Source organism: Nesoenas mayeri, assembly GCF_963082525.1.
Source record: "Nesoenas mayeri genome assembly, chromosome: 11".
NCBI lineage: Eukaryota > Metazoa > Chordata > Aves > Columbiformes > Columbidae > Nesoenas > Nesoenas mayeri.
Window position 1 is genome coordinate 21,068,874 of NC_137563.1, and position 26,410 is coordinate 21,095,283.

General features: G+C 53.6%; 2 protein-coding genes and 1 long non-coding RNA gene across 5 annotated transcripts; all 3 read right to left on the minus strand.

Annotated features, from left to right (window-relative positions):
* Positions 1 to 2,079: 2,079 nt before the first annotated feature.
* Positions 2,080 to 5,738, minus strand: NMB (neuromedin B; the record flags this gene model as incomplete). Its single annotated transcript, XM_080351576.1, has 3 exons — positions 2,080 to 2,207; positions 5,068 to 5,270; positions 5,603 to 5,738. The coding sequence occupies 3 exons, from the start codon at positions 5,736 to 5,738 to the stop codon at positions 2,160 to 2,162; spliced, it is 387 nt and encodes a 128-aa protein (XP_080207702.1). The 3' UTR covers positions 2,080 to 2,159.
* Positions 5,739 to 9,754: 4,016 nt separating this feature from the next.
* On the minus strand, positions 9,755 to 11,532 carry LOC308044632. The gene is made up of 3 exons (XR_013922638.1): positions 11,470 to 11,532; positions 10,113 to 10,246; positions 9,755 to 9,872 (listed from the first exon to the last, which is right to left on the minus strand). It is a non-coding gene; the product is annotated as an uncharacterized lncRNA (long non-coding RNA).
* Positions 11,533 to 14,885: 3,353 nt separating this feature from the next.
* On the minus strand, positions 14,886 to 26,374 carry SEC11A (SEC11 homolog A, signal peptidase complex subunit). 3 transcript variants are annotated; one of them, XR_013922618.1, is made up of 7 exons: positions 26,285 to 26,374; positions 26,080 to 26,189; positions 22,715 to 22,864; positions 18,509 to 18,628; positions 17,948 to 18,005; positions 15,198 to 15,610; positions 14,886 to 14,930 (listed from the first exon to the last, which is right to left on the minus strand). XR_013922618.1 is itself a non-coding variant. In XM_080351190.1 (6 exons), the coding sequence occupies exons 1-6, from the start codon at positions 26,333 to 26,335 to the stop codon at positions 17,732 to 17,734; spliced, it is 540 nt and encodes a 179-aa protein (XP_080207316.1). In that variant the 5' UTR covers positions 26,336 to 26,374; the 3' UTR covers positions 17,327 to 17,731. The 3 variants fall into 3 exon arrangements, 2 of the variants coding, with proteins under 2 accessions (XP_080207316.1, XP_080207317.1); XM_080351190.1 differs by lacking the exons at positions 14,886 to 14,930; positions 15,198 to 15,610 and adding an exon at positions 17,327 to 17,782; XM_080351191.1 differs by lacking the exons at positions 14,886 to 14,930; positions 15,198 to 15,610 and adding an exon at positions 17,327 to 17,782 and having other exon boundaries at positions 26,080 to 26,177; positions 26,285 to 26,330.
* Positions 26,375 to 26,410: the final 36 nt, after the last annotated feature.

Below are 26,410 nucleotides of genomic sequence, written 5' to 3' on the forward strand. Positions count from 1 at the left end.
GATGAGAGGCATCTGGTCTGCTCCAGCGTCAAACGCGATACGCTCTGTCATTATTTTCCTTGCTTATAATTAGTTTTAAGCCAAGGCTTTGCTACAGCTAATGAAAGGCAAGCTGGGGGTCATCCACGTCCCAGCACACAGCAGAAAGCCTGGGTGAAAACACACAGGTTGGAGAAAAATCTCCTGCATCCCTGGGCATGAGTGACCACAGAAGGACGGTGGGACAGCTCTGGAGAGAAGCTAGTGGGTAGGAACTGTGGAGTCACCATCCCTGGAGGAGTTTAAAAGACATATAAATGAGGCTCTTATGGACATGGATTAGTGCTAGAGTTAGGTTGTGGTTGGACTTGATGACCTTAAGGGTCTCTTCCAACCAAAATGATCCTATGGTGCGCAGGCTGGAGAACCTGGGAGGGCTCCAGTTGGCAGCAAGGTGACACTTCCCCCAGGGGTCATGAAACTGCTCCAGGGAGGCAGGGGAAGTTTGCCATGACCTGAACCATCATCACATACCTCCTGGAAAACTCCCTCCCTGCTTGGTCCCATCTCCTGAAGGACACAGGGCAGTGGGACATTCAATGGGGAGCACCAGGTTTTGAAGGCAATATTTGGGACAAACTAGCTGTAGGATATTCAGGGTTTACCCACCAAAACCAACCTTTGAATAGGTGAAAAACCACCAACTCTGAAGGCTCAACAGCCAGGCTGTAGGTGGAAAACAAATTCTCATTTATTGGTCTTTATTAAGATCTGCAGGTTTTGGGGGCCAACGTGTGGGGCTTGTGTTTGCTGCACGGGGGGACACTGGGGCACTTGGGCAGGTGCTGCCAGCAAACGCCAGAGTGGCATAGGGGACAAGATGGGGACAGGTGAGCAACGGGGCAGACGGGCAACTGTGGAAATAAGGCTTGTCTTGTTGCAAATGAAGGCTGCTGCTGCCTTTCCCTCACTCATCAGTAAGTTCCTGCAGGAGCAATATGTTCATAAACATATATTTAGGACCAGAGGAAACGGCCTCAAGTTGCGCCAGGGGAGGTTGAGGTTGGATCTGGGAACAGTTTCTTCCCCAAAGGGCTGTGGGGCATTGGAACAGGCTGCCCAGGGCAGTGCTGGAGTCACCAGCCCTGGAGGGCTGGACAGATGGACATGAGGTTCTCAGGGACAAGGTTTAGTGCCAGAGGTGGTTATGGTTGGACTCAATGATCTTAAGGATCATTTCCAACCCAAATGATTCTGTCATTCTGTGATAAATACCACCTGGGCTTCAAGCCACCCTTGAAGCGATAGGGAGCAAGGTGGGAAGGTCTCCTACTGCAGCTTTCCCTCTCTGCTGGTCGCCAGCATGTTCAGATGCTGGATTGTGCCTTGGCTTGGCGTGGCTCTGGGTTTCCATCACTCTTTAGAAGGGCTCTCCTCCCTGCAGGACCTCAAACGTTCAGGTTGAATTTAGCATCAGAAGTGGAGGAGAAGCTTATGGCTTCATTTACAGCATCACCCCGGGATCTGCTGCCAGGTTTAGCTCTGCCTGGTGTACCTGTGAGCAGCACATTGAGAAGGGGCAGAACCAGAGCCTGTTCACAGGACTGTGCTCCATCACCCATTTTGGGCAGCCCTGTTTGAAGCCAAAACCCCAGCAAAGCCTCGAGCAGGATGCTTTTTGTTTTCAGGAAGGTTTGCTGGTGATGCCCCCAGCAAAGAGGGTTATAAAGATGCTCCGGTAGTGAGTGGTGTAATCAGCTCGTCCAAGCTTGTAATTTCATCACGCAGCAGTTCAGGTCTCCCTCAGTGAGCAGGGACTGAATCCATCCCCCTCTCAGCTCCTACGGAGAACCAGGAGCTTCCTCCCCCCCAGTCTGCCCCCATTCCCCTCTTCCCACACCAGCCCTGGGGTTCCGTCTGCTCACACCCACGGAAAACTCTGAGCTGGTGTGCGCAGAGCCGGCTTTATTCACAGGGGCACGTCAGACACCGAGAAAGCAGAAAACATACAGGAAATATAGAGGGAGGCTCTGCTTTTCATACAAGCAATCACTATTGACAAGATTAAAGGAATAATAAATAAAAGTGACGTTGCTACAGTAACCCACAAAGACGATGCTCTCCTCCGCTCGCCGCGCGTGGCCGAGCCTGCGGAGCTCATCCTCTGGCGCTGGGCTCCGTCAGTTTGAAAAGTACTTCTCCAGCACCTTTGCTAAAAGCCCTGTTTCCTACAAGAAAAGGCACAAGGGTGAGACGCTGGTCCCGTGCGCAGCCGACATCCCTGCCTGGTGCCACGGGGCGAGAGAGCAGACAAAACCAGACAACCAGGAGCCTGGATCTTTTCTGCCACCCGCCGCTCCAACAGCTGGACCACAGCTGGCAGACAGCAGAGCCAAACCTCGCTAGCACGCTGGGTCTGGGATTCAGGACCAAGAGCAGCCTCAGGGTCTGATTCAGCAGATACAGAATGATACAGAACACAGCAGGGAAGGGTTAATAGAGGGATTATGTACTGGCCAGAGGTGCCGGAGCAATGCAGGGCAGCGAGTCACCGCTCACCCAGCGTCACCCCGTCTGTCTCCAGCAGAAACACTGCCACGGGCTCACGATGACAAGGGATGGAGGCGATCCTCCTCTGCCGGTCAAACCCTGGTCACACACGGCAGCACCGGGAGCCCCAAGCCTGCCCGCCCCCTGCGGTTAAACATCCAACACAGAAACACCCGTTCGCAAACGCCTCCTGCTCCGCACGACAGGCTGGGAAACATCGAGACACAACCCGCCAGCGGCTGGCGGGACTCAGCCACAGGGAGGAACAGCGAGCAAAAAGAGCGAGCCCTCGGGTTTTTCAGTGCTCACCCGCAGAAAGGAAGAACCCACTTGTGAATGACCAGCGACACCCTCTGAAAAGGAAAAGCCCACCAGCTTTTTCAATAAAAGTCAAATTCCCTCCATATTCATCCTGCCACATGTGTGCCGAAGGAGCAGAGCAACACTCAGAGAGTATGTTAACTCCTGACTTGCTGACCAGGGAGGTTGTGGAGTCTCCTTCTCTGGAGACATTCAAGACCCACCTGGACATGTTCCTGTGCGACCTCACCTGGGCGCTCCTGCTCCACCAGGGAGATTGGACTAGATGATCTTTTGAGGTCCCTTCCAATCCCAAACATACTGTGATACTGTGACCGGGGGTCCCCAAGGAAGGAAAAAGCTTGTTTGCTTTCCTAAACCAAATTGAAATGGAAGTGACGGATTCTCAGCAAGGGGTGGACTGAGAGTTTCATGGAGCAGAGCTATCGAACAGCTTATTAGGCAGGTACTGAACACAGCAGAGATCAGCTAAGCAGGGGCTGGGAGCTGAGCCCAGGTGTCCAACAGCAGTCACAGCGAGGGGGAACACAGGGATGCACTTCGGCACCCACCGTGCCACCCACAAAAGGAACAAAAAACTTAAGGTCCCACAGAAAAGTCTGACGCAGACAGCGCTCCAAGGCACCGGGGAGGAGCAGTGCTGCAGTATCAACCGGTAGCTCGGGGGGAAGGATGGTGAAGAAAGGAGCAAGAGCTGAGTTTAGTGAGGTGCTCAGAGGTGCCTGAAGGGCAGGACCAGCCCTGTCACCCAGCAGGGTCCCCAGTGCCACCAAGGGGACAGCTGGCACAGCGGCCACAGAGAGGTGAGAGGCTTCGGGAGGAGACGGGTGGCCAGATGCACATCAGACAGCTCAGCTGTGATGGGGCGTGTGTGCAGGACACCCCAGCTCCCAGCACAGCCAACACGGGGCGAGCGGCAACCGTGCGCCTCGGCTACACAAGGATCACTTCAACCCCACTCACGCCTCTGCAGACGAGGCAGGGCAGCACACCCACCCGCCCCCCCATCGCTGCAGGGGTTAATGCAGCAAATCTCCCCCTCAAAAGCCCCCGGGGAGGATGTCCTCTCCTCCCTTTCAGCTGCACCCCAGAAGCCAAAGTCGCAGCAGTGCTCACGGCACCATGAGGGGAGCAGGGTGGGCTCAGCCGTATCTTTGTGGTGGAAATCCCTCTGTCACAACAGGACCAGCTTTCTAGGAACACCTCAGTTTACCTTAGTCTGCTGAAACCAAGCCAAGAAGGCGCCTGAACAACCAGTGCCACACAGGTTCACATCCCTGCAACTCTGCTGCACCTGCGCCTTCCCAAAAAAAGCCAAGGACAGGAGCCAGCGCTGCCGGACCTGGACAGCGGGAGCAGCTTTACCTGTGTGCAGGGTCAGTGGTAGTTCCACAAGTCCAGCAGTTCAGTGTGACAGCACAAGCAGGACCCACCTAAGCAGATTTCATCCCTTTTAAGCTCTGTGTTACCTCCTGCAGAGACTCGAAAGGGCAAAGCACCCAGGAATCGCATCATGAGGTGACTGAGCAAGCCCCACGGACCAAGTGGTTCCGTCGCCACGTCCCGCGTGAGGATCCGTGCATGTGCACTGCTCCCAGGGGCAGGTTTGCCACCTGGAGCCGGGTGACTCGGACACAAAAAGCCACAGGGAGGAGGCTGAGGGTCTGCTGAAGCACAGCGGGACCACCGGAGCTCCCCCTGCTCCCCAGCAAGCAAACGAAGTACCAACCACAGCGACACAGACCCAGGTCGGGGGCATCAGAAGCCCAAGATGGAGCTGTGTCCCTCTTGGCCTCTCTCCACAGAAGGTACAAAAGGATTTCCACGGCCCTGCAGTGGCTGGAAAAGGGGCCATTTCCTCGCAGAAGCCGCAGTTCCCAGCCAGCCACTTCTGTGCCTGGCTGAGGAAGACCCAGATGCTTATTAACAACCCCTGGGCTGGAGATCACTGCCACAGCTCCATCACAGCATCCCTTGCTCGTCCTCACGCCCTTCCCCAGCATTTGGGACTAGTAGCCACCGCCCAGCTAGACACAAGCCTTCCTCTCAGCCTCTTAATTGTTGGTGTAAGAAGGGTTAACAGGACGAGAAGGGGGGGAAATAGCAGCATCAGCACGGCTGCTAGAGGGGTATCCCCAGCAAAGCCGGCTGCTGTAGCTTCACACAACCACCACCTCCCTGCTCCGAGTATCTCCCTCCAGCTTAGTCAATATTCACCTGGTCAGTGAGGTCATATTTGCCCTGGTTCTCATCCAAAAGTCTCTCCTGCAAGAGGATTTTGAGGAGCTCCCGGGTCAGCAGCTCCACCACGTCCTCCAGCAAGGCGCGGAGAGACGGGCCGAAGGCCACGGGCAGCACGGGCTCCTCGGGCGGCTCCAGGCGCGGCGAGCCCGGGACGCTCTTCTTCCCCATGAAGTGACCTGCAACGAAACACACGGAGCATCTGCACCAGCGGTGTCCTCACTCAGCACAGGCGAACACGAAGTACCGAGCAGACGTAACGCCTAAATCAGCGAGCGCAGCTAAGCAGAAACCCAGAAATCCCAGGTCCTCGTTCCACACGGGACTTCAGGAAACTTCCCTCCCTGGCTGACAGGTTAAAGAGATGCAGGACCCATCACCAAGGGATGTGGGATGATGCTGCCCCATCCCTGCCCTGCTCTTCGCCGCCCACCGCGGGTTCCTGCGGCGCGCAGAGGGGAGTTAGAGCGTCCCCGCACACGCGTGTCCGTGTCCTCCCGCCCCGCGGTACCTGTGGCCCACAGGTTGCCGCGGGGGTTGACCTTGATCTTGGCCGCCTGGCTGCGGTGCTCGGCGAAGTCCAGGTGCACGGCGGGTCCCAGCGCGGCCCCGCACAGCAGCAGCAGGAGGCAGCGCAGCGCCGCCATGGCCGCCCGGGACCCGCCGCGGCCAACGCCGCCTTATAGAGCGCGGGCGGGCGGGACTGCGGCGGGACCCGCCCCCGGCAGCGCTGGGGACCCGCCCCGAGGAGCCTCAGCCCGGACCGACCCCGCGGCCCCGACCGACCGACCGACCGACCCCTCAGCTCGGGCGCCACCTCAGCGGGACGGGCCACACTTGCTGCCCACAGCCCGGGGGGTGACCCCTTAAGCACAGCCCTCAGAGCCACACAGGGTTCTCAGGGTTGAAGGCACCGCTGTAGATCCCCAGCCCAGCCCTGCTAACGCGGGTCACAGAGCAGATCGCACAGGATCCCAGGCGGTTTGAATGTCTCAGAGCAGGAGACTCCACACCCGCTCTGGGCAGCCTGGGCCAGGCTCTGGCACCTCCCAGCAAACAAGTTTCTGCTCATGTTCACATGGACCCTCCTGTGTTTCAGTCTGTGCCCATTGCCCCTCACCCTGGCGTTGGGCACCACTGAACAGAGTCTGGTCCATCCTCTGACACCCACCCTGAGACACTGATCAGCATCAATAAGATCTCTCTCAGCTTCTCTTCTCCAGCTCAACAGCCCCAGCTCTCTCAGCCTTTCCTCACCATAATGATGCTCCAGCATCTTCATAGCTCTCACTGGACCCTCTCCTCACCCCCCAGCTTGTCCCTGTGGCAGTGGTGGGAGATGGTGCCAGCCCTACCCCAGAGGTGGACAGCATCACTGCTCTGCCCTCGCCCACGAATCCCATGGTCCCACCACAGGAGGTGACCAGGGTGGGTTTACCCCTTCTCACCCCAGGCTGCCCATTCCCCAGTCACCTGCTGCTTCTGCGTCTGCCCAGGAATATGCTCCATGATGTTACAAGTGGCCTTGTGAGGACATCAACCGGCACCCATGGCCAGCTCTTGGCACCCTTGGACACAGCCTCTCTGGGGTTTTATGGGTCAAGTTCTCCAAGTAATGATCACCCTGACCCTCATCCACTGCTGTTATTCTCCTTGAACCCTGTCTCCAGGTGTGTGGCCTGGGAGACCTTGTTGGTAAACACTGTGGCAAAGGTGGCACTTGTCCACATCCGCTACCATTTGCAGTGGTGCTTTTGTGAACACTTTCCTTCTTCAGCCTTGACTTTGTTGAGATGTTCCTTGCACATCTGAAGCTGAGTTTTGGCTTTCTTAGTGCTCCTACACGCCCTGGTAACATTTCCAAACTTCTCCTTCATGGTCTCTCCATGCTTTCACATCCTTCATGCTGCTTTTTCACACTGGAGCTCGGTTATGAGTTTCATTCCCAGTTCAACCAAACCCACCTCCCAGTACATCCACCTGTGTACCCAGCTATTGGAGGGTACTTGGCAGATCCCGTCCTTGAAGACCTGTCAGCTCTGCTGAGCTCCTTTCGCACTGAGAGCAGCCTCCCATGGGATCCCACCTTCCAGCTCCCTGCAGACCAGAGTCTGGGCATCACCACTCACCTTTTCCACTCCCTTGAGGGCCTTGCAGACCATTTCCTGGTCACTACACCCAAACCCACCACCAGTTATCCCATTCCCCACCATTTCCTCCTCTTCCATTGATGGGATGGATCTCTACACGCCCAGGAACAGCATGGATGGAGCTGGGCTCCTGGAGCCCCTGTGACACGGGCTGTTTATGCCCAGGGCTCAAGTGAAGTGAAGTCCATGTAAAAATGGATTCTTTTTGTCTTCTTCTGCTCCTTCAGCCTGCAGGGCTTTCAGGCTCCACATTTACACAAGGGGTGCTGCAAGGGTTGGACCACTGCAGGAGAAACCTGTGTGTCCAAAACAATGAAGGCAAGATGAGTTAAGAATGCTCAGAAATCTCCTTCGGGGCTTTAAATTTTCTCCGTTTTGTGTCGTATATACAGGCTGCTCTCAGGAAGCTGAAGGTCTGAAGAGTCTGGGGCTGCCCAGGACCAGGCGGGCAGCGGTGCAGCTCTCAGCAGCCACAGGACCTCAGAGCCAAGTGGAGCAGATTCAGAGACCGACACCAAGTTCAAGAGAGCCCAGATCATCAGGCACTTCACGGTGATGGAGCAGGTCCCGGGGTGAGCTGCAGGTCTGGTGAGGGTCACCACAGTCACACACATCCAGACTGGTCCGTATTGATGAGGCAGGTCTGAGGCCAAGTCAGGCCCTGCTGAGCAGGACACCAGTGCTCCTACAACGCAGATCAACAAGAGACTAAAGGCCCAGGACTGAACTTAAATGGGTTCCTGGGTCCATGAGGCCCCAGGTGAGACCAATTAATGCCTATTAGTGTCCTCGGAGCCCTGACAGCTTCTGCCAAATTTACAGCTCCATAACGTAGCAAGGAGGTGCTGGCTGGTAGGGGAGGAAGTGCCTGAGATGACCCAGTTCTCCTGGGAAGATTTATTAGTGATGCCCTTCCCAGAATGTCCTGCTATCCCAGAGGAGATTATTTCATCCTCAACAGCAGAGGGTTGGAGTCTGAACTGCAAACACAGCTCTAATGTTATCACAGAATCCCAGAATGTGAGGGGTTGGAGGGCCCTGGAAAGCTCATCCAGTGCAATCCCCCCATGGAGCAGGAACACCCAGATGAGGTTACACAGGAAGGTGTCCAGGCGGGTTGGAATGTCTGCACAGAAGGAGACTCCACAACCCCCCTGGGCAGCCTGGGCCAGGCTCTGCCACCCTCACCCCCAACAAGTTTCTTCTCAGATTTCAGTGGAATCTCCTGTGTTCCAGTTTGCACCCATTGCCCCTTGTCCTGTCACTGGTTGTCACCAGAAGAGCCTGGCTCCATCCTCCTGACACTGCCCCTTTCCATATGGATCCCCAGGAATGAGTCCCCCCTCAGTATCCTCTTGTCCAGCTCCAGAGCCCCAGCTCCCTCAGCCTTTCCTCACACGGGAGATGCTCCACTCCCTGCAGCATCTTGGTGGCTGCGCTGGACTCTCTCCAGCAGTTCCCTGTCCTGCTGGAACTGAGGGGCACAACTGGACACAATGCAGCATCCCAGGTAATGATCCTTCCCCAGCGCCAGGAGAAACCTGTCCCCCTGACATTCTGTGATTCCTCCACTGCACGTGCAGGTGATTTATTCACTGCTTTTCCCCCACAAATTGCAGGGTTTCGCTCAGGGAGCTGCAGTGCCAGCCGGGGGGAGCCTCTCCCTGCGTCAGGGTCCCAGCTCTGCCTGGTCCCCCAGCACTGGGTCTGCTACAGCCCCCGTGTCCCGCACACCCGCAGCCAGAGGCAGAGAACAGCAAGGCACGGGGATACCTGTAGGATTAGGGAGGACGAAGCCAGGGATAAAGTGATACCAGTTGCAGAGAGAGCAGAGAAAAGAGCCCTGAGCAATTACGGCACCTACCGAAGCGTGACGGGGGGTTAAGCCCTGCTGTGTCGGGGCAGCACAGAGCTCCTGGGAGATTAACTGAGAGGGACATGGGACGAGCACCGAGAACAAGCATTTCAAACTGGGTGAAGGCTTTTGTGCTGATGTCTTTTAAACTAGATACAAAACAGACCTGACACACATCTTTTTTTCAGCTGGTGGCTGCAGGCGTTACCTGCCTTGGGAGGAACGGTATTTCTGATCCCAGAGGTGCCGATGACAAGGCAGGAGTGGGAGAGGCTGGAAAAAGGAGATCAGGGAGTTCCTGCCCTGTTGCACTGTCACAACAAATGCTCAGAACCTGAGGGGACACGGGGTTAATCGCTGAGGACTGAGGCTGGACAGGGCGTGTGTGGGAGCTCCGAGCCCTGATTTCCAGCCTGGGAAGAGCGATGGAAGAGATGCTGGGGAGCTTGGCGGAGGCTGAAGCGGGAGCACAGCTCAGGGCAGCCTCTGGGGTTTTACCGAAAATACCTTGTGTGAGCGACCCGAGCTCATCGGCGTCAGTGCTGAACTGCAGAGCTGTAACCCAGGCAGGGCTTGAGAACTGAGCGCATCCTCCGCAGCAGCCTCGGCACAAACCGGCCCCAGATGCCAACAGGTCCTGCGCAGCTCACGCCCTCTTCAGCAGCACAGTTACAGCCAAGGCAGCTTTCTGATGAATATCGTGCTGGTGCTGAGCAGCCCCTGGGCAGGTCTGATGCTTGACAAGCTGGGTCCATCCAGAGGGTGTTTTATGGCACCTGGAAATAAGGTTGTATGGGGCCAGAGTGGCCAAATTCCTCCGTTCCCGGGAAGGCAAGAGAGCTGCCACCTCCCCCGTCACCCTGAGCCTGAGCAAATGCAGCCCGAGAGGTGGCTGTGGCAAAAGTGGCCTTGCCTACGGTGACCAGGTTTTCTCTGGATTTTCTAGTCTGGATCTCCTCCAAAAAGAGGTGATGTTGTTCCTAATTTGGGAAGAATAACTGGTAGCCAGGACCTACCTGCGAGCAACACAGCTGGAACTCCAGGTCACCAGCCTGGCAGAGTTTGTGATGGACCTTCTCCCGTGCTCCTCCACCACTTGTGCTCTTCAGCTCGGCAGAAGTTCCCAACTGCTGCCAGGCACTGAAGGAACCTTATAAAATCATAGAATCATTTCAGTTGGAAGAGCCCCTCAAGATCATCGAGTCCAACCGTAACCCACCCCAGCATTGCCTCATGTCCTGAGAACCTCATCTCCATCCATTCAACCCTCCAGGGATGGTGACTCCAGCACTGCCCTGGGCAGCCTGTTCAATGCCCCACAGCCCTTTAGGGAAGAAATTGTTCCCAGATCCAACCTCAACCTCCCCTGGCGCAACTTGAGGCCGTTTCCTCTGCTCCTGGCGCTTGTTCCTGGGGAGCAGAGCCCGACCCCCCCGGCTCCAAGCTCCTTTCAGGCAGTTCAGAGATCAGAAGGTCTCCCCTCAGCTCCTGTTCTCCAGCTGAACCCCCAGGTCCCTCAGCCATCACACTTGTGCTCCAGCCCCTCACCAGCTCTGTTCCCTCCTCTGCACTTTCTCCAGTACCTCCATGTCCTTCATATGAGGAGGGGCCCAAAACCGAACACAGGATTCAATGCAGGGCAAACTTACGTATTAAAAAAAAGCAGGGAAAATTCTATTATAGAAACCAGTTTTGCTGGTAAAGGTCACCACACCGGCTTCTACAGGTGATGCCACCAGGTTGCTGCCAGGGCCACCCAACACAGCCAGGGAAGGATGACACAGCAAACACCGACGGTCACATCTGCACCAAGACAAATGTCCCCTTTCCTGGTGGGACTGGCGCTGCAGCCCCCTCTGCACAGACCCACAGGCGCCAGGAACGGCCCCTGGTCACCCACAGCAGGCTCAGAGCCCTAGGATCCCCAGCGCACCCCGCGGTTTCTCCCGATACCCCAGCTGGAGGAAACACGATTGTCTGTTTTGCTCTGTTTTCCCCCCGTAATTCCTACATGCCGTTTATTTTCTTGATGGGTACTGACCACTGAACTGACATTTCCATCACACAATCTGTTACAACCCCGACGTTCTGGATGGTAACACTTACCTCAGAACCCGTTGTTTTATAAATAGAGTTTAAATTGTTTTTTCCCCCTGTGCACCATTTTACATTATGTACATTTGAATTCCATCTTTTTTATTGCCCAGTGTCTTTCCGCAGTTTGCCTTCACCCGCACAACCCTGTGTATCAGCAGCAAACTGCACTATTTACTAGCTTTTGCTGATCTTTTTTGAATACACCTAGCGTGGTCCCTGCTCAGCCCCCTGCTGTTTTCTGCTACGGATTGTTACCTCCTACCTTTTGTTCCTTACCTTTTAGCAAACGATCTCTCCTCTTATCACCTCCCTTTCTTTAGGAGCCTTTGCTGAGGGACCTTCCCAAATATCTTTGGAAAAGCCAGGTGGGTTCTTCTCTTGGTCCCTGATCTCTCCTGCAGGTTCTGCCAGGGCTGGTGTCCCGCAGCTGGTGGCAGCACAGGACATCATGGTGCCTCGGTCCCTGTCAAAAAGCAACTCTTGGCTAATACGGGTAGTAAGAGAGCTCTGAAACAGGCACCGTTAGCAAATCCTTCAAAGGTACCTAAAGATGAAGCCAGATTTCACTAGGTGAAGAAAGATCTTTCTGTAACCACCTGGAATCTTGTGTCCAGTTGTGGCCCCTCAGTTCCAGCAGGACAGGGAACTGCTGCAGAGAGTCCAGCGCAGCCACCAAGATGCTGCAGGGAGTGGAGCATCTCCCGTGTGAGGAAAGGCTGAGGGAGCTGGGGCTCTGGAGCTGGACAAGAGGACACTGAGGGGGGACTCATTCCTGGGGATCCATATGGAAAGGGGCAGTGTCAGGAGGATGGAGCCAGGCTCTGCTGGTGACAACCAGGGACAGGACAAGGGGCAATGGGTGCAAAGTGGAACACAGGAGGTTCCACTGAAATCTGAGAAGCAACTTGTTGGGGGTGAGGGTGTCAGAGCCTGGCCCAGGCTGCCCAGGGGGTTGTGGAGTCTCCTTCTGTGCAGACATTCCAACCCGCCTGGACACCTTCCTGTGTAACCTCATCTGGGTGTTCCTGCTCCATGGGGGGATTGCACTGGATGAGCTTTCCAGGGCCCTTCAACCCCTGACACTCTGGGATTATGTGATTCTGTAACGATGCAAAATAAACACATCTACAAACCGCAGAGCTGAGCCGGCCTTGCTAACGCTGAACTAAAAATGAACAGACATCACAGACCAACCCAGAAATACCCTGGTTTGTAGCATTTAAAGCCAGGTCTGTGTTGTTTCTTCTCTGCTGAATTTTGGGCTGATGTCTCGGTGTTGACTGATGCATCTCCCAGTCTGGACTGGAACAGACTGGGAGCTGCGGAGCTCCTGAAACACAGCGCAGGCCCCACAAATACCCAGCCGAGTAGGCACACACGCTCAAAACCAATGGCTCTAATAAAAAACAAAGAGCAAAGGCCTCAAATCCCCCTATTTGTCTCTTCCGCAGAGCTCCTGGTGCCAATAAAACTCTTAGCAGTGGTTAAGCCGTTGCAGGCTCTTCACCGCTCACCAAAGCCAGGTCGAATTTAAAGTCCTGCCGTGTGCCCCAAGGTCTATGTTGATGTTTTTGTCTCTTGTTTACAAAGATTAAATCCCCCTGTTACATTCATTCGTCCACAGGCAACAACCGCTGTTTATAAAAGATGAAATGTGAAATCTCGCACATCTTGTTTTCAACTCTTTTCCAATTTCCATTTAAGCCGTAAATGAGCTGTGGTTTTCCCTGAGGTTTCCCGCTCGCTCCACACCCGCTGGCCAGAGCACAAATAACTGCTCTGCAACAAGACTTAGCGAACAAAACCTTGTTTTCTTGCAGGCAAAGCCAGGCCTAACTCAGAAGCGTCCCAACCAGAATTACATGGCAGAAATCTGACATCCCAGCCTGAGTGAATTGAGGTTCTGAGAAATTAAATTGAAGTTCATTTTCTCCACATTATTTTTACTTCTGTCTTGCTGGAAACTGAAACCCCGTGAGGCTGGTTTCTACAAGGACAGATTGGGAAGGAAAGATGCTCAGAAGAGAGAGCTCTGGGAAGTGTTTTTATGTTATTAAACAGAAGCAGCAAAAAAAGTCAAGAGATGAGGAGCCAGGCAGCAAAAACAAGAGACTGAGAGTCCTGAATTGCACATGGTGCGTTTCTAGTCTGTCCCCAATTCGTCTGTTCTTGTCTCCAGAGATCCACAGTTTCCCCCAAGGTTTGGGGAGCTCAAGCATTCAAAGGACCTGTCGGAGCTGTGTAGGGATGGTCCCGCGAGCAGGACCCGGCGCGTGTGGGGAGGAGCTGGTGGTTTCCTACAGACGCAGCAGCAAAGCCACCGATCACCAGCCAGCGGAGAATCCACCCGATGGTGGCTCGGTAGATGCCACCGGGAAAGCCACTGTGTCCCTTCGCACGGGGGGAACGAGCTGAAGCGGCGGGTGCATATGACAAAGGTGAAGGTCAAGATGAAGGTGAAGATGAACAAGATGAAGGTGAAGATGAACAAGATGAAGATGACAAATTAATATTGCAAGGGAAGGGAGAAGGGAAAAGGGGCAGGAAGTGATTAAATCAGCTCAAAATGCAACGTGGAAGTGCAAATGGATTAGGAAAGGCTTCTATTCGTGTCTGCTTCCATTACTGATGGATGTGTTTTTGTCTTCTCCATTTTTTCCCTAAAATTTCTGTCAGACAAGAGAACCTCTCATTACTTTTGTTTATAGTTATCTATTTTCATGAATCTTGGCACAAAGCAAACATCTCCTCAGTTACCCAAAATTATCCTGATAACTAAAATCTCTTAAGGGTCTCTTAAATATAAAGCAAATATGCCAAAGGTCACCTCAGATGTATATTCCTCTGGAGCAGGTGATTTTTAACAGCCTCTGTAGGTAAGCTGGTCTATAATACTTGTGTTAGCAGCATGTGCCATCCAGTGCAATCCCCCCATGGAGCAGGAACACCCAGATGAGGTTACACAGGAAGGTGTCCAGGCGGGTTGGAATGTCTGCACAGAAGGAGACTCCACAACCCCCCTGGGCAGCCTGGGCCAGGCTCTGCCACCCTCACCCCCAACAAGTTTCTTCTCAGATTTCAGTGGAATCTCCTGTGTTCCAGTTTGCACCCATTGCCCCTTGTCCTGTCACTGGTTGTCACCAGCAGAGCCTGGCTCCATCCTCCTGACACTGCCCCTTTCCATATGGATCCCCAGGAATGAGTCCCCCCTCAGTGTCCTCTTGTCCAGCTCCAGAGCCCCAGCTCCCTCAGCCTTTCCTCACACGGGAGATGCTCCACTCCCTGCAGCATCTTGGTGGCTGCGCTGGACTCTCTGCAGCAGTTCCCTGTCCTGCTGGAACTGAGGGGCCACAGCTGGACACAAGATTCCAGGTGTGGTCTCCCCAGGGCAGAGCAGAGGGGCAGGAGAACCTCTCTGACCTACTGACCACCCCCTTCTAACCCACCCCAGGTCCCATTGGCTTCCTGGCCACAAGGGCCCAGTGCTGGCTCATGGTCACCCTGCTGTCCCCAGGACCCCCAGGTCCCTTTCCCCTACGCTGCTCTCTAATAGGTCATTCTCCAACTTACACTGGAACCTGGGGTTGTTCCTGCCCAGATGTCAGACTCTACACTTGGCCGAGCGTCCCCTCCTTCTCTTGGCCACTGCACGCAGCCCGTTCCAGAAGCTGGTGTTGCCTTCACACATTCCTCCAGCAGCAAGAGGTCTTAGAACTGTGCATGGACACGACTTCATCCTGCAGGTTCTCCTCAAAAAAAATAAGGTTGACTGTTCTGATTTTAAGGGCAAGAAAACCACCGTAAGATTACCCGGCCTCATGAAATAAAGCAGGCAACCGATCAGCTTACCAACCCAAGCCCTGGCAATACCTGCTACCACAGATCGGGGTGAAGCAGTGTAATGTGTATCATTGTTTAACCAGCAACCGCGCGTTCAAGCGGCGTAAACACACACAGACAGCCTGGTCTGAAGGAGCCTCAGCTCTCAGCACATTACAGCTCACCGCTCGCCTCCCGTCCAGTGTGCTTGCGCTTCTGTGTCGGCTTGATACGAATAGAAGTCACACAACACAATTCCAGCGAGGATGAGGAGCCGTGCAGAACAGTCCTGCCCACGGAGGAATCTATGCCCTGTGCTGCGGATGTGACTGAACGGTAATTAAACAATAAATCGCCTCGCAGAGAACCTGCTGCGTTTGGCTGTAACCACAACAGACACAGCAGCAACCTTAGCCCTGGCAGACTCTTTTTTCTCTCTTTGCCTCTATAAACCAGACCGTTCAACACCCACACGCTTTACAAACAAATCCCCTTCCCGCAGCGACGCAGAGATCTCCATCCTTCCCACCTCCATCTTCCCTAAGCCTCACGTCTCAAAGGCTTTGCCGGAGCTTCACCTTTAACAAAAAGGAGAAACCTGAAATGAAAAACAAAGACACATCAAGTTCTAACAGCAAAACCCTGGCTCTGCAGGAGCACAGCAGCGCTCACCAAACCTTTCAGCATTAGCACCCAGAGCCTGCACGCTCTGGGGCTTTTCTGCTCAGCAAAGCAGAATAAAGCTGGTGGGGACAGAGCCAGCGACAACCCTTTGTCATCCTGTCCCCATGTTCTCGGTTCCCGGGCTGTGCAGCCTCGTCCCCGGCTCCTCTCGCTGCAAAAGGTGTCGCGGGGACGCGGGGGTGACGGGGCTGCGGGAGCTGCTGATTTATCCTCGCTCTAATTAGAGCCAACACCTCGTTTCGCGACTGCGGGTAACGCAGAACCACGTTCTCAGCTGCACCGAGCTGAAAATAAACAGAACACGGGCCACAGAGACAACTTCCCAAACCTCACGCTACAGCCCCTGATTTAGGGCAAATGTTTCTGTCCTTAAAGCATCTGCAAATGCAGAAGAGAGTGGCCACCCAGTAACACCCTCCTGCCACGAGCAGGATGGGCACGTTATTCCCCACATCTCAAAAACGACCATTTCTTTTCTCTCAGAAGCGGGTTTTCTGCAGGTGCCCTTTAAGAGCTAATCCTTGAATCCTCTACAATCAGAAATCCTTTGTGTTTCAGCCTTTTTTTATGTTAAATTGACTCAGCGACAGTAACACAGCTACTGCACGCTCAGGTTTTTGCAAAAGGTGTGAAAGCGAGAGGACGGGGAGAACAGCAACAGCTCTGGGCGAGTTTGCACCGAGAGGTGTTGATCAGCACATTTCAGAAGAGCTCAGCTCAGTCCCAACTTAAAAACCAATTTATGCACCGAAAGAGTTGAAGCTCAAGGCAAAGTAGGAAACAGACCCGGGCTCAGTGTGTCCTGTAAAGGTGGAAACGCTGCGACAGCAGCTCCCAAAGGGAGATTTTGTGTTCCCTTTTAACAAAACATCCCGTTCGTGTTGGAGAAATTCTGCATCCAAACCCTCTTCTCAAGGGCTCCATCACTGGGAGTGGGAGGTAGGGATTTTATCCTCATTTTTTATTACTAAGTGATGATTACTCCAAGAGCCTCAGGCCCTTAGCGCCACGGACTGGACCTGCTCAGAGACTTTTTGCAGCATCCCAAACATAAGATGATTTGTTTTCCTTCATCCTACGCTGAGAACAAACCCCCCGGTTAAACTGTGCGACCCTGGAGCAGCCACGAAGACGAGGGAATAGAGGACACAGTGAGATGCACCTGAAGTCACACTCTGTAGGTTTAAATTGTCTGAGGATTCTGCAAGACTGAGGAGAGCTGTTAACCCTGCCAAATAGCTATAGGTACTAGCTATAGGTATTAGCTATAGCTACAGGTATTTCCCACCCCAATTCTGCTACCCAGGGCCAACCCAGTTACCAACCCAGTTGTGGGTTGGCAGTGGCAGTGGCATGTGCAAAATAATCCTTTGCCACCTTGAGCACAGAACACCTCGTGGTCTTTAAATTATTTCAGTATGATATTGAGCGGATCTACAGCTCGGGAACCGCTCAGTCTCCAAAAAGCAGCAAGAGGAGCAGCCGCTGTTGCTCTGTAAAGAGGTCGAGTGAGTTTGCCCAGCTCTAGGAGCCTCCACAGCAGCAAAGCGCACGTACCCCCCAGGGAAGCGGGCGACGGGGCTGCACTGGGCAGCGATAACGAAGAACATGTCAGGGCTCATGTCGGGCGAGATGAAAAACCTTTATTCCAAATGGGAATCGGAACAAACATCGCGTCCGAGGCTCGCGGTGTGACAGCGCGGGCAGCGCCCGAGCGGCCGCGCTCGCCCGACGCGGAGGACACGGTCCTCCAGGCACTTGGAGAGGAAGCTCAGCTCCAAAGTACAAACACTGAACGGTTTGGCTTAAATTTTTAATATAAAAACTCACTAAAAATGCTAAAATGTGACAAACCATTGGAAATACTGTGACAAACATCCGCCCTTGCGCAGTAAAAAACAAGACAAACCCAAACTGGCAAGCAGCTTTGAAATGCATGTTTTCTTCTTCCTCCCGGCACACCGGACCATCATCTACTTCAAACGTTCATCTAAAAAATCCTTGGCACGTTCAGCTTGTGTTTCAGTGCAAGAGGCTACTCTCGATGGACCAGCACAAATAAGCCCAGTAAAAAGAGGACTGCGTACTGTAGGAGAAAGAAGAGAAGACACAAGAGCACACACCCACATCTAAAGATGCAGCAGCGGCAGCAAACACGCAGGGCAATCGGTTCTGCCCGTGCGCATAATGTTCTCAAGAAGGAATTTTAGCTGGGGTGGGAGAAGCAGGCGGAGAATGAAAGAGCTCTTACCTTGAATTTCGGATAATCGTTCATTAAGATAGTCACTATTCCAATGTAGGGCACAAATCTACAAGAGTAGAGGTTTTATGGAATCAAACAGGGTCGGAGGGTGCAGGCGGGGAAGCCCTGCGCTGGTTTGTGTGCCAAGGAAAAGCCGCTCGAGCACGCGAGGGCGATGGTCGACAGGCTCGGAACGTCCTTCCCCGAGTAGGGTGGCTGTGGCCGCACGGAACGAGCGACAAACAGCCCCAGAGCGCGATTGAGCCTCGGCCTTTTTCAGACCTCGCCGCCCTGCAAAGCTGGTGCCTCGCAGAACGATTTCAATGGAAATTCCGATCACGCCTGAGCGTGCGCTGCCCTCACGCTGCTGTCCGCCCGGCAGCGGAGCCCCGGGCTCAGCTCACAGCTTGATGCCTTCTCTTAAGCCAAGCTCAGAACTGAGCGGTCTTTGTTTTTTAACTCCCTGCGGTACTTTTTGAAACCTTTCCCGCAGGGAGAGATCCAGAGGATTAACAGACGGCGTTGGGGGAGGGCAGCGTGAGAAGCCGCAGCTTTTTCACCGTCACTTACCCTCTCGCTCGTCCCACGACGTCCTTTTTCTCCAACCAGTGCTGCCCCCGTTTGTACAGCCCTCGGTCATCCACGGCGTTATTGTCTCCCTTCGTCAGAAATTTGATGTCACCGTTTTGCCTGGCAAAGACAAGACAGCCGGTAAGGCAGGGAACAGGAACTTAATAAAAGCTGTTCTGGAACGAGCATGTCGAGACTAACACTAAGATATTAGAAGCAATCGTGTGCTACAGGACCCTGCAGCCTGGAAAAGGCAGAACTGATGGAGATACAAGTTGTCCAACAGAAATGGCACAGACAGCAACAACCAAATGGCTTTTGCTGCCTCTTCCAATGCAAGACCCAGAGGGCAGCAAACGAGACGCGGCGGTAACGGGTTAATTCACGGCAGACGAGGTGCCGTGCAGAACTAACGGCGGTGCTCCGGACCCCGGCTCCCTGAGAGCATGGTTCGGATGCCAAAAAAGGGTATCAGTTCAAAAAGTGACCAGTGTGAGAAAGGAAAAGGAGGAGGCTATTAATAAAGGACTGAGAATTTGTGCTCAAAATCATTTGTGGAGAGCAGGGAAATGATTGCTACGTGCTGTCTTTAATTTGTTGTGAGATGAGTTAGTGAGTTTGTCAGCAACAAGATCCCGGGGCAGAGGAAATGGGAAAAAGGGGGGGAATGGAGGGAAGGAGAGAAGGGGGGGGTGATGGGGAACTGGGGGGGAACAGGGAAGTGGGGGGGAAGCAGAGGCGGAAACAAAGGGGAGGGAAGGGGGAGAAGGAAAAAAGGGGAAAGAGGGGTAAAAGGTGTGGAAAAAGGGTGGAAAAGAGGGAAAAGGGGGGGAAAGGGGGGGAAAGAGGGGGAAAGAGGGGAAAATTAAAAAAGGGAAGGGAAGGGAAGGGAAGGGAAGGGAAGGGAAGGGAAGGGAAGGGAAGGGAAGGGAAGGGAAGGGAAGGGAAGGGAAGGGAAGGAAAGGAAAGGAAAGGAAAGGAAAGGAAAGGAAAGGAAAGGAAAGGAAAGGAAAGGAAAGGAAAGGAAAGGAAAGGAAAGGAAAGGAGGAAAAAGAAGAGAAAAGAGAAAAGAGGGGTAAAAAAAGGAGAGAAAAGATAAAAACAGAAGGGGGGAGAGAATGAAATAAAAGGAAAAAAGGGGGGAAAAAAATCTCTTTTTTAAGACTAGATCTTTCTTCAAAGCACATTTTGCTCAGTGTGGGAACAACCACCACCCTGGGAGCTCAGGGACAGTCTGGCAGATGCTGCCGGTCCTGATAACACAGGTTGAGCCCTCAGATGATGCTGGAGGCACCAGCTCCGGGAGCAGCTCCAGCTCCTGGCACCAGCACCACTGGGCACAGTTTGAGCGCAGACTCCGTTTAGCGATAAAGAATGAGCTCAATTTCCTTCTGCACACAGGCTAGCGAGGAAAAACCATTTTCTCACTGGAACGATACTGGTGTGGTGATGGAGTGGAGCATCTCCCGTGTGAGGAAAGGCTGAGGGAGCTGGGGCTCTGGAGCTGGACAAGAGGACACTGAGGGGGGACTCATTCCTGGGCATCAAGATGGAAAGGGGCAGTGTCAGGAGGATGGAGCCAGGCTCTGCTGGTGACAACCAGGGACAGGACAAGGGGCAATGGGTGCAAACTGGAACACAGGAGGTTCCACTTGAATTTGATAAGCAACTTGTTGGGGTGAGGGTGTCAGAGCCTGGCCCAGGCTGCCCAGGGGGTTGTGGAGTCTCCTTCTGTGCAGACATTCCAACCCACCTGGACACCTTCCTGTGTAACCTCATCCGGGTGTTCCTGCTCCATGGGGGGATTGCACTGGATGAGCTTTCCAGGTCTCTTCCAACCCCTCACATTATTCTGTGATTCTGAGTTACCACAAAACCCTAAAGAACAGGATTTCAGTTTTCCTGCACTTTGACACTCCTGTCGGCTTTCGTGGAGACTTTTCAGAGTTTTCCTATTCATTCCGTAACTAGAGGAAGAAATGGGACTCTCCAGCCACTCAGAGGACACTCCTGAATTCCAAACTAGTACCAGAAGAATATTCTTTAAATAGGGAAAGAAAAAGAAGCAAATGATGCAGCCGACACCGCAGAGTCCGATACCTTCAGTGCCTCACTTCAGGTCACAGTACAGGTTCTCAGTTGTATCTTTCTTAACGTAAAGATGTGTTTGGTTGTTTCATTTCAATGAAATCTAAACTAGCAGAGAATCTAGGATTGGCACTATGGACCTGTTATATTAAAAAACAGTGCTGGATATCTTAATACCTCCTGCTGAGACAGAGCCAGGCAAAAGAAGAAGGGTGGGTAATATTTGGAGACCAACTGCCACACCAAATGCACATTTGTGCTTCTCCTTCCCGTACACCGGCTGAGAGCGGAGACCCCAGCTCTTCAATAATAAAGCCCCAGCGGCAGCACTGGAGCAACACGGGAGATGGAAAGCAGCGTTTTACTTAAAAGAGCTCCCAACACATTACCAAAAGCGCATGTGCAGCGTCAGATAGCAAAGTCACCACGTCTATCGACCTTCTTTTTAAATTAGTGGTCTCAAGGAACTGACGCTGGTCAAAGTTTTGGGTGCAGAACACACCTGAACAGCAAACAACCTGCTGGGTTACCCTGTGCCGCTCGCACAGACGGGGTTTCTGATGCACTACTGATGTCCACAAAGGTGCTCCACCTTGACCTTGGGCCATGGAGACCATGGTCTCCATGTCCCAACAGCTGTGGCTGCTACAAATGCTGTTGCGCTCTCAGAGCTGCCTTGAAGAACAAGAATTGAGTTCAAGATTTAGTTTTGGCTCAAATGCCTCATGGGGCTGGCGCGTGTCCCCCCAGACTGTGTTTTGAGTGTTGTGTCCGGTTTAAGAAGGACAAGGAATTACTGGAGAGAGTCCAGCGAGAGCTACAAAGATGCTGAGGGGTCTGGAGCATCTTTGTGATGAGGAGACACTGAGAGAGCTGGGACTGTTGAGCTGGAGAAGAGAAGCTGAGAGGGATCTTATTTGATGCTGATCAGTGTCTCAGGGTGGGTGTCAGAGGATGGACCAGACTCTGTTCAGTGGTGCCCAACGCCAGGGTGAGGGGCAATGGGCACAGACTGAAACACAGGAGGGTCCCTGTGAACATGAGGAGAAACTTGTTTGCTGGGCGGTGCCAGAGCCTGGCCCAGGCTGCCCAGAGCGGGTGTGGAGTCTCCTGCTCTGAGACATTCAAACCCGCCTGGGATCCTGTGTGATCTGCTCTGTGACCCTGCGTTAGTCCGGGGGATCTACAGAGGTCCCTGTAGCCCACACCAGTCTGGGATTCTCCAACCAGGAAGGCTCATGGCTCCAGAAGAAGCTTTGCTTGGAAAATGAAGCCCTGTTCTGCAATCAAACCTGAGCGGCTGCATGTCAGACATGCAACCTGTGAAATGTAAGAGAACCGACAGTATGTGGAGAGCACAGCGCATAAAACAGCACAAAACTTCTGACAGAGAAGAAAAGGAACAAGGAAATGACCTCAAGTGGCCTTGGAAGAGGAGAAACGGCCTCAGGTTGTGCCAGGGAACATTTAGATTGGATCTGGGGAACAATTTCTTCCCCAAAGGGCTGTGGGGCATTGGAACAGGCTGCCCAGGGCAGTGCTGGAGTCACCATCCCTGGAGGGTTGGACAGATGGACATGAGGTTCTCAGGACATGGGGCAGTGCCAGGGGTGGGTTATGGTTGGACTCGATGATCTTAAGGGTCTCTTCCAACCAAAATGATTGTGTGATTCTATGAACACTCTGCCTCTGCATGAGAGCAGAACCATAAAGACAACTTTATAAATAACACATGCTACACACAAAACACCTTCTCCGTAAGTTCTACCTCTGCCAACAAAACTCACTTCACACACACAAATGTAGCCACAGCTCCAAGGGACAACACAGCAACACGATGCAGCAGCTTGGGATGGAAATGATGGCACCGGAGACATTCAGTGATGTGGGGTGCCCAGGATTCTGGCACAGACTCCCCACTTCGCGCATTCAGCTGGGTGATCCTCACACGTAAGCCCAGGAGGGCAGATTCGGCGTGTCTGAAACTTCTGCGTCACTTCCTACAGCACCTGCGCACCTGTTACTGACATCCCACCCATTCATTTACCCAACGAGATGAGGAAAAATACAATTTAGCTCAACATCTGCAGTACAACCGCCCCCCAATTCTCCACATACTTCTCATGAATTTTAAGGACGCGATGGACTATGGGAATTTCCCGTCCTTCTATCCTAAAGACAACGATTTCTCCCACTCTGATGGGATCTTCGATTCGGTTTGTGAGGAACAGCAGGTCTCCCCTGTGAAACGCGGGCTCCATGCTTCCACTGCAAAAGAGAAGAGGAGAGGTTCAACAAGATTTCAACACTCAGTCGGTAGGGCTACACTGGCAGCACCGCAGTGGTGCAAAACTTTTGTCATTTATATTTTTATCTTTAATTTTTTGCAGGTAGATAGATCATCCTCACGAACAAAGCACTGAAAACACACAGGACTCTTGTATTCCCATCTGGAACAGACAGACCGATGCGCTAAAAATTTGTTACTGTGATTCATCACTTTGCTTAATTATCTCATTTCAGGCACCGCTATTCAAGGTATTTTTCTCCTGTCTTGTAAATGGCAATTGTTACAAAATACTTAACCTTCTTAATTCTGAATAAATAATGCAGTAGAAGACAAAATGATGAACTTTCAGCACCGCATATATTTGTGTTTTATCTCGAGACAGCTGCTATTCAGCACAGGAGATCCCATCGCTGCAGCAGGGCCGCGACCCAACGGCCCCGTCTTCCTCCCTGCTGCCCTGGACTTCACAGCCCCATCAGGACGAAGCTTTGTTAAATGACACGTGGTAATTAACATTGATGTAAAAAGACACAGACAAGGCCCCACGTGGTGTCCACACCAGCATCCAGTGGCTGCCCCCCAACTGCGGGGTGGTCAGTAGGTCAGAGAGGTTCTCCTGCCCCTCTGCTCTGCCCTGGGGAGACCACACCTGGAATCTTGTGTCCAGCTGTGGCCTCTCAGTTCCAGCAGGACAGGGAACTGCTGCAGAGAGTCTAGCGCAGCCACCAAGATGCTGAAGGGAGTGGAGCATCTCCCGTGTGAGGAAAGGCTGAGGGAGCTGGGGCTCTGGAGCTGGACAAGAGGACACTGAGGGGGGACTCATTCCTGGGCATCAAGATGGAAAGGGGCAGTGTCAGGAGGATGGAGCCAGGCTCTGCTGGTGACAACCAGTGACAGGACAAGGGGCAATGGGTGCAAAGTGGAACACAGGAGGTTCCACTGAAATCTGAGAAGCAACTTGTTTGGGGTGAGGGTGGCAGAGCCTGGCCCAGGCTGCCCAGGGGGGTTGTGGAGTCTCCTGTGCAGACATTCCAACCTGCCTGGACACCTTCCTGTGTAACCTCATCTGGGTGTTCCTGCTCCATGGGGGGATTGCACTGGATGAGCTTTCCAGGGCCCTTCCAACCCCTGATGTCCTGTGGTTCTGTGAACTGGTCTCGGGCAGGAGGATGGGAGGGACACGGGTGCTGCCTCCTGCACGACGCTTCCCTGACGGCAACACATGAAACATATTTTATCACATCCAGTTACAGGGGAACAGCCCTTCTATAAAAGGGTACAGCTGAGGCTCCCCTTTTCCTGATCACGCTATGGCTCACCAGAAGGCCAGGAAAAAAAACAAACAGCTGCAGAAGCAGCATTAGTGGATCCTTTCAAGGATGCAACATAACATATAATAGAGTTCGCTGCAGCCAGTTCCCATTTAAAATACACTTTTCACTATACGAGTTTATTCTCTGGCAGCTCAAAGATTTCAGGTTCCTCTTCGCTGACCAAGAGTCATCCCACCAGACAACTATTCGGGCAGCAGCAGCGACACATGGGCAGGGCAGGAGGTGCCACCATGTTCTGCTGCCGCAGCTGCCACTGTGGGAGCTGCCATTGACCTTAAGGAGAATCATTTGGGTTAGAAAAGACCCTCAAGATCATCGAATCCAACCATAATCTAACTCTCGGACTAACCCATGTCCCTGAGAACCTCATCTCTATGTCTTTTAAACCTCTCCGGGGATGGTGACTCCACCACTGCCCTGAGAAGACGAGCTCTGCCACAAACGTTGCATTGACACAGGGATGACCCCCAAACGAGGGGCCTGTCGCTTCTGCCAGGCTCTGTGCTTCAAGACTTGCCTTTTGCAAACCTCTCCCGCTCAGAGCTGTGGCTGAGCATTTCTCCAAGGGGTTTGCTACGATCCAGAAATGCCTGCGTTGCGCTCTCACCATATTCCTTTGAAGTCCTTTCTCCTCTTGTTTCCTCCCTCATGGTCACCTCTCAGGTACACTCCAGGCAGCTGACAGATGCTATTGTTACATGAGCCCAGCAGCCTCTCAGAAGCATTTTGGTTGGAATAGGACCTCAAGATCATGGAGTCCAACCATAAAACCCACCCCTGGCACTGACGTGTGTCCCTGAGAACCTCATCTCTGTCTATTCAACCCTTCAGGGATGGTGACTGCACCACTGCCCTGGGCACCCTGTTCCAATGTCCCACAGCCCTTTCCAGGAAGAATCTTGCGTAATAAATGGAACTAGTGGTGGAAACCAGGCTGTGGGATTTCCAGCTCAGACAGGGTGACAGAATGTGTAAGTGAAAGATGTACTGAGGGGATAGAAGGTGCCACATGGGGAGAGCAACCAGCCCTGACCCCAAATCAAAGACACTTTGATTACAAGACTGCCTGTCACTAATAACCTCGTCTAAATGCCTTTTAAACCCCTTCAGGGATGGTGACTCCAGCACTGCCCTGGGCAGCCTGTTCCAATGCCCCACAGCCCGTTGGGGAAGAAATTCACAGAATCCCGGAATGTCAGGGGTTGAAGGGCCCTGGAAAGCTCATCCAGTGCAATCCCCCCATGGAGCAGGAACACCCAGATGAGGTTACACAGGAAGGTGTCCAGGCGGGTTGGAATGTCTGCACAGAAGGAGACTCCACAACCCCCTGGGCAGCCTGGGCCAGGCTGTGACACCCTCACCCCAACAAGTTGCTTCTCAGATTTCAGTGGAACCTCCTGTGTTCCAGTTTGCACCCATTGCCCCTTGTCCTGTCCCTGGTTGTCACCAGAAGATCCTGGCTCCATCCTCCTGACACTCCCCTTTTATATATTTGTAAACATTAATAAAGTCACCAATTGTTCCCCAGATCCAACCTCAACCTCCCCTGGCGCAACTTGATGCCATTTCCTCTTGTTCCATTGCCTGTTCCTTGGGAGCAGAGACATTTACAGTGGATCAACCACCGTCTGCCGATGCTGGTGTAGAGAGATCCCTGCAGATCGCTCTGACATTAACACATAACCCGGCAGTTGAGCAGCAGGGCGCTGAACCAGCGCAGCCCCCGGGGCGGCCTCGCTCCCTCGCTCCGCTGCCCTGCCCCGCCGCAGCCCCGGGGCTCTCACCCCATGGCCGGGAAGCCCCTCGGTTCGGGCCCCGCTCCCGAACGAGCCGCCACGTCCCCCCGGGGCGGGATTTACCTCAGCACCACAACGATGGGGCTCTCGCTGCCCGTCACCACCATCAGCCCCTTCCAGATCATGAGCGCGGACGAGACGATCATCCCGAAGTTCAGCACCTGGTAGTACAGCTGCGGGGGGGTCAGGGACCGGCGCCGCGCAGGGCACGCCCGGCCCGCTCCCCCCGAAGCACAGACCCTCCCCGCTCCCCCCGCTCCCCCGGCACCTGCCGCTTGTTCATGCGCCGAACATCGTCCAGAAAATCCAGCGACAGCATCGCCGGCGCCGCCACCTCCGCCCGCCCGCCCGGCCGCGCTTCCGCTTCCGGCGCCGCTGCCGCCCGCGTCACCGC

Bases quoted from the DNA above. Each gene is read 5' to 3' on its own strand.
- SEC11A (XM_080351190.1), bottom strand. From the start codon at position 26,335: ATGCTGTCGCTGGATTTTCTGGACGATGTTCGGCGCATGAACAAGCGG. The intron at 26,190-26,284 runs GTGCCGGGGGAG...ACCCCCCCGCAG, and splicing joins GGCGCATGAACAAGCGGCAG to CTGTACTACCAGGTGCTGAA. The intron at 18,629-22,714 runs GTATGTGGAGAA...TGTCTTTGCCAG, and splicing joins GTCCTTAAAATTCATGAGAA to GCAAAACGGTGACATCAAAT.